Source organism: Tupaia chinensis, unplaced genomic scaffold (genome assembly GCF_000334495.1).
Source record: "Tupaia chinensis unplaced genomic scaffold, TupChi_1.0 Scaffold139733_1, whole genome shotgun sequence".
In the NCBI taxonomy this organism is placed as follows: Eukaryota; Metazoa; Chordata; class Mammalia; order Scandentia; family Tupaiidae; genus Tupaia; species Tupaia belangeri.
In genome coordinates, this window is record NW_006199613.1 from 584634 (window position 1) to 591407 (window position 6774).

A 6774-nucleotide genomic window follows, 5' to 3' on the forward strand; every position below is an offset into this window, starting at 1 on the left:
GGAGGGGATGGCTGGCGCCCGCCGGCACTTCACCACGGACACGCGCTCTGTGTGAGAAGTGCTTTGCCGTCCATGTGCACCGTGTGTGAGCCCAGGGCCGGGGCTCCCCTGGGACCACTGAAGCACACCGCTTCTCCGTAACCCAAGACCACCCAGCAGGCCAGCTTCAGCCTCCCGCCTACAGGGGCGTCGTCGAAGGCACCAGGCCCCACCCATTGCTGTCCCGGCCCTCTTGTGCTCTGAGCCCGTGACAGTTGTATTGCAGCCGTCACTCCACTCCAAGCAGGAGACTGAGTGGGAAGCCCATTTCTGGCCCCAATTAAAGTGAAAATCCAGCACAGGGACCTGTTCCTACTCCACCCCACGCCACACTAGGGGCCTCGGTCTCACCTGTGAGCGGGGCGGTGCCCACACTGGGGCCGTGGGCTGCTAGTTCGCGGGCGAGGCTGGCCACAGTCACTTTGTGAGCCATACAGCACACGGGAACCTCCGTGTCTGTAAGACAGGTCTTTGTGTCCAGTACAGCCTCCCGCTCCTTCCTGCCCACGCCTCCCTGCCCCAGCTGCCACCACCTGACCTTAAGGGACCCGTGTCTGTGAGCCTGGGGTGTTAGGGTGTGCAGCTGTGCTTCTGTAAGTCGAGGGTCACGTCCCAGTAACAGACACTCTCGCAGGAGAAAGAGAATCAGAAACGGGCAGCCGCAGCCCAGGAGAATCCCTTGGGGAAACGCATCAGGTGGGCGTGGAAACGCACCGCTCACCCTGTAACGGCAGCCTCTGCTCATCTGTCACCTCTGAGGTCACTCAGCTTGGGGACGTTTCGGTTGAAGAGTGAATTCCTGCTCTTGTGTGAACGCTCCTGCAGCTGGAGTGAGCACCCACGTACCTCTGAGCCCAGCTCTGCAGTGAAGTCAGCCAAAAGAGGGAGGGAAAACTCACCGTGTCACACGTACACACGCACATACCTACACATACACACGTGCACACACAGGCACATAAGCACACATGCTTGTGCACATAAATATGTGCGTGCATGTACATACATGATCACACACAATGCATATGTGTGCACACATGCACACAAAGCACATGCACAAATGTGCACACGTGCGCATACACACATGCATGTATACATATGCACACGGACACACACCTGCACAAACTATGCATATGCGCACGCATGCACATACACATATGTACATGCGCACATGCACATGCGTGTGCATGCACATACGCACGTGCACACAAAGGCATACTGGCTTGAATGCATACACACATACACTTGCACATTCGTACATGCATGCACACACATATACACATGAACACACACACCTGCACGCACACATATGTATACATGCGCACACGCTATGAAGACCCTGTGTGGTCATCAGTCTATTTGGTCAGGCTGAGTGTTCCATCTGGACACCCCCGGAGGCCACCTTCTCAAATCTTATCGCAGAAGTGGGAACTGAGGTCCAGAGACAGGCCCCCCACAGTGGCCAGAGGAAGACCGAGGTCCGGACCTCTAAGTGCTGGCGTGGCCGTCCGGTTAAGGGAGATTACTAGTTTGGCTTTGGAAGCAGCCCTAGGAGGTGGGTACCAGGCTCTGCATGTCACAGACAAAGGGAGCGGAGCCCAGGAGGTGAGTAGCTGGCCCAGAGCATGCTGCAGGGGTAGAGGTGGGGTGTGTGCCAGGCCACCTGTCCTGTGCGTGTCCTCGGCCATGCTCGGAGCAAGTACGGCGGGCAGCTGTGCGTGCTCTGTGCTGGGAGCAGTCACGGCCGGGCATCAGCCCACTGCCTTCTGCTTGCCGGCACCTGCACCTGTTAACCGGGTTCCCGCCCCGGCTCCCTCCCTTTCTTCGGGTGACGCTGTCCTCTCTGCACGGTGGGACCCCCTGTCTCCCCTGGCCAGTGAGGACACACGGCCTGTCTCTCTGAGCTGGGTCCCTTCACTTGCCGCTGTTTTGTCCTCGCCGTTTCACCAGTGAGTAAATCAAGACCAGAGAGGCAAAGCTGCTTCTAGTCAGGTGGCTAGTAAGTGGCAGGGCTGGGATTTGAACCCAGGCCACTAAACTCCAGTGCTTTCACTGGTAATCTCTACATGCTGCCCCTCCTGTGGCCAGGTGGAGTAAAGGGGAATGCAGTGCTCTAAAGCTTGAGGGCAGCCCGGGTTGGAGGGGCAGGCAGGGCAGGGACCGGTTCTGTGGCCCGTCGGCCAGCGGCCGTGTCTACGATGTGATGGGCCTACCTGGGCAGATGGTGTGGGAGATGCAGCTCCCACCCCGGGACCTGCAGGGAGCCTACCTGCTGCAGTGTGAGAGGGTCAAGTCAAGGCCTCCCAACCACGAACAGCGTGTGCTGGGCCCGCTGTGGCTGGGCCCGGCTGCAGCACGCGGAGAGGAGAGGCTGGCCCCCAGCGGAGCCCCGGGAGCCTGCTCAGAAAACTGGTCTGTCGCTCACCAAGGCGCGGTCCTCCTCAGCCCCGGGAGGGCGAGCGGGCACCTACAGTTCAGATGCCCTCTCAGAGCCGACGGCCCGCACACAGGGCACCCGGGAAAGGACAGGAAGTCGCTGCCCTGGCTGCCCAGGGAGCCTGGTGTCCGGAGGGCACTTGGACGTGGGCCTGTCCCAAGACAGACTCCGTGTCCCACCGGGGTGCCGGGTAGTGCTTGAGAAGAGATGAGGAGCTGCTTCGGGAGAAGCCCCCGCCCAGGGCCGTCCCTCGCACCCTCTCCCGTGTGTTTCCCAGCCTTGGACGAGGTCGGGCAGCTGGAACTTGAGGCCACCGGCATCTGCTGGCCGTGCCCGTGTCCGCGTTCTGAACCCACGTCAGCCCGGCCATGGCCTCAGGGGTCGTGCAGACCCACAGGCCAAGTGGCAAGTGGCGGCGCTGCGCTCGTGGGGGCGTCAGGCGACGTGTCCCTCAGCGTTTCTGTGGCACCTAGCGCCACGCCTGCCTCACCGGAGCCCAGGCCAGCCGGACGGCACATGGGAGTGAGGCCCCGTCCATGGTGAAGGCACCCACAGACTGAGCCGGGCGGAGTCCGAATGGGCACCCGTTTCTCTGTTCCTCGCGAGGGCCCGGGTGAGGCGTCTTCTGGCCGAGGGTAAATGCGAGCTTGCTGGCTGGTGACGGTGTTGCCAGGGCTCTTTCCTGCACCATGACCCGCCCTCTGTCCCTGCAGCCTCACGGCCACCCTGGCGAGTGTCGGCGCAGCCAGCATCCCCAGCGCTGGGCTGGTGACCATGCTCCTCATCCTGACTGCCGTGGGCCTGCCTACGGAGGACATCAGCCTTCTAGTGGCGGTGGACTGGCTTCTGTGAGTACCGCTTCGGACGTCCGGGCCTGGGCTGCATCTCCGCCCCTGCCTCCGCCTCCCGGGGCTGCAGCTGGCAGACGGCAGCAAGACAGAGACAGAACTGGGCCCCTAGGAGCCCCTGGGAGCCCCTGGCGTTTCCGTTCACCGGATGGAGTCCCGAGGGCCACACGGTGCGGGGAGGTGGACAGGCTGTGCCCATCTGCACCCACAGCACAGAGGCGGGAACGTGGCCATGACGGTGCAAATGTGGCAGCAGCCGGAGCGGGCTTGAGACAGCCGAGAGTGAGCGAGGCCAGACACATCTGCCGTGGTGCGTCTACACTGCGCTCTGGGCAGGCAGCGTAGACCTTAGCTATAGAGCAGTCAGGGTTGTGCACACCAGGGTAGGGGCGTGGCGATGGCCTGGAGCGGGGCACAGCGAGACCTTCAGGTGTGACAGAGACATCGTGGGTGCACAGGGCCCCCTTAGTGACTCATGCGGGAACGCGCCACTGCGAGGCAGCACGCAGGATGGCACCGTGGTGTGGTGGGCGCTTCCCAGTCGGGGCTGGGTGGAGGGGGTGCCAGGGAGCCGCGGGCGTGTCTGGAGCCCAGGGCCCTGAGCTTGGAGTTACCACCCCTCCCCCATAGATGAGGAACCGGGTTCAGAGAGGCCAAGAGACTTGTCCAGGATCGCTGCCTGGCTCCGCTCCGCCTGCTCCGGCACCCGCCACACCCCGCACAGGCCAGGTCAGGGGTCGAGGCTGTGCTGTGGGGGCAGGAGTCACTCGGGCTGCTCCGGGGACAGCGGGAGCCCTGAAAGGAGGCTGACAGCAGCATGGGGACCTGGCATCTGTCGCTGGAGCCTGGGCGTGGTGAGAGGAGAGGATGGCTGGCCCGGGCACGTGGACCTGGTGAGCACAGCCCCTCCCTGGTGTGGGAGATGGCCACCGTCCGCAGGGGGCACGCCTGGCCGGACGGTCTGGAGGGAGGCAGGAGTAGCCCCCCGGCCCTGCCATGTCTGCCAGATGCCCACGGCCACCTGCCTCGTCTCGCAGTTAAATGATGGAACCCAGGTGACACGCTGACTTCGGTGCCGGCCACGGGTGACAGGCTGGGGGGCTTTGAGCCCGAGTGCCCACACTTACCTCCTCCGCCAGTGGCCACACTCTGACAGCTGTCAGTGGGCATTTTCGGGGCAGGAGCTGTTCCATGGACGTGGCTTTGCTCCTCCTCCCAGCCCTGCATTTCCAAGGAGAGGACAATGCAGGTGGCCGCAGGGAGGGGGACGACTGGGAGCCTGGGGAAGCCGTTCTGGGCTAAGACGGGCTATGTTGGGGCAGGCTGAGGTTGCTCAGGAGTGGCTTCCTGGGTGTGATCTACGGGCTCAGGAGGGCTGTGAGGAAGGTCGTGGGCCTTCCTGACTCTCTCGCTATTCATTTATTTATTTATTCTACGAGGCAGGGACAGGCACCACCCAGGACCGCATGCCTGATCCACCCCAGTCCCAGCCAGTCTGCGTCAAGGACCCGCGCATGCCTGCTTAGGGGACGGGGGCCTGGATGTGACCCGAGGTCCTTCCTGTGCGGTCTGACTGTGCTTCCCTGAGCCCCCACCTGGCCTGGCTGACTCTGAGTGTCACAGAAATGCTCTGGGAGCCTTTGGGGGGGAGGGAGAGCACACGGCAGGCCCTCGCACCTGTCTGTGCTTGCCGGTGGTGGGGGTCCTTTCTCACATCCAGATCTGGGAGCTGAGTGACGGGGTGGCAGGTGGGTGGGAGGAGGAGCAGGGACCTGGAGACACCACAGTGCTTGGGATGGAGCGCACAGTGGGAGCGCAGGAGGGTGTGCAGACCTGGCCCGTGGCGGGAGCAGCAGGGTGTGTGGACCTGGTCCGTGGCAGGAGCAGCAGGAGGGTGTGTGGACCTGGCCCGTGGCGGGAGCAGCAGGGTGTGTGCGGACCTGGTCCGTGGCGGGAGCAGCAGGAGGGTGTGTGGACCTGGCCCGTGGCGGGAGCAGCAGGGTGTGCGGACGTGTACAGTGTTGTGATCGTCAAGGCCTTTACCCAGCGGGAGGACGAAGGAAGCCATCCGACCTCTGGGCTCCCCATATCCTGTGAGTTACATCCCAGCCTCTGGCCCCCAGCTCCCGTATTCCAGGGCCCTCACTCCTGGTCTCTGCCACTGTGGCCAACCCATCCTCCTTACATGCACTGTTGTACACGCTGCCCCTGCCGTAACGTGCGTGCACTGAAGGGGTCGAATCCAGCTTTATTGCAGAGAGCAAGGGAAGGAGTGGAAGTTCCACGGGCACCTGCCTCTGCTCTAGCTCAGCCCCTACGGCTGCGAATGAGAAGGGCTGAGTCTCCCGCAGCCGGGAACAGCAGGCCATGTGGCCAGCCCAGGGCGCCCAGCCCCCACACGGACCCTTGGTTCATACCAAGCAGTTCCAGCAGCGGGAGGAGCCGCGACAGGCAGGGAGGACAGACGTGCTGCCCCACCCGGGCTCTGGTCTGCCCGCTCTGAACCATGCTGAAGGCCAGCGGCCACCGGCAGGGTTGGAGGCTCTGCTCTCAGTACGTGTTGGTAGCCCAGCGTGGCAGCTTGGTCTGGGACGGCACAGCCTCCGGAACCATCAGGAAACCAAGCTGTTTTTCACACACAACCCGGTCTCAGAGGGCGCAGAGACGCCTGAGTCTACGTGTTACAGCGTTCGACTCGTTCATCTCTCCCTTCCCAGGATAGAACAAAGCGAAGGGTGTGAAGGGGCTCAGGGCGAGTCAGGGTCCCGGCTGCCCTTCCACCAGGGCTTGGTGCCCGTGAGCCTGCCTGGGGCCCCCCTCTCCGGTCCATCGTGGCCTTTCGGCCTGTCGGGGGGATGAGGGCCACCTCACGGAACATCGAGACCTGCCTGTTCCTACCTAAATGTTAGGGAATGGGGTGGGGAAGACCGGGCACCCCAGATCTTCCCAGGCAGCCCGTGTGTTCACACGTGCCCAGGAAGGCAGGGTGTGCTACCTGAGGGTGGAAACGTGCCAGAGGAGGGCTGGAAGAGAAGTGTGAGGAGCCCCTCGGGCTGCGGGCCTGCTCTTGGTCCAAGCTCGCCCTTGCCATCGGTGGCCCTGCGGCTCAGTGTTGCTCCCGGGCTGGAGAGCAGGCATCCACGCCAGGCCTTCGAGTGCCCGCGTTTGAAAACCTGGAGCAGGCTTCTGTGGTGACGGTGACCAACAGACACGGGCATACTTTCTGAGCTGAGAGGGAGACAGGGCAGAGGCCCTGGGAAGCTGTCTACAGGGTCTGCAGTGAGGTCAAGCCTGCCCTGACGCCCTCAGAGGGCTGCGTTCTTTCCCACCAGTGAGAGGAGCTGAGGAGACAAACTCGGCCCTGAGCTCTCGGCTGGTGGGGCTTGCCAGTGTCGGGGGGGCACCGGGGCCGCGCTGAGACAGGGCTCCAAGGGAGGCTGGCAGAGGGAAAGA

The 6774-nt window shown here is 63.3% G+C and overlaps 1 protein-coding gene across 4 annotated transcripts in view; it reads left to right on the forward strand.

Moving 5' to 3' along the window:
* SLC1A2 (solute carrier family 1 member 2) overlaps positions 1-6774 on the forward strand; it is a 76140-nt gene that overhangs the window by 58040 nt on the left and 11326 nt on the right. For all 4 annotated transcript variants that reach the window (XM_006162090.3, XM_006162091.3, XM_006162089.3 and 1 more), the window contains one exon: positions 3187-3321. In XM_006162090.3, the coding sequence (XP_006162152.1) occupies positions 3187-3321 (135 nt within the window). The remainder of the gene's footprint in view (positions 1-3186; positions 3322-6774) is intronic.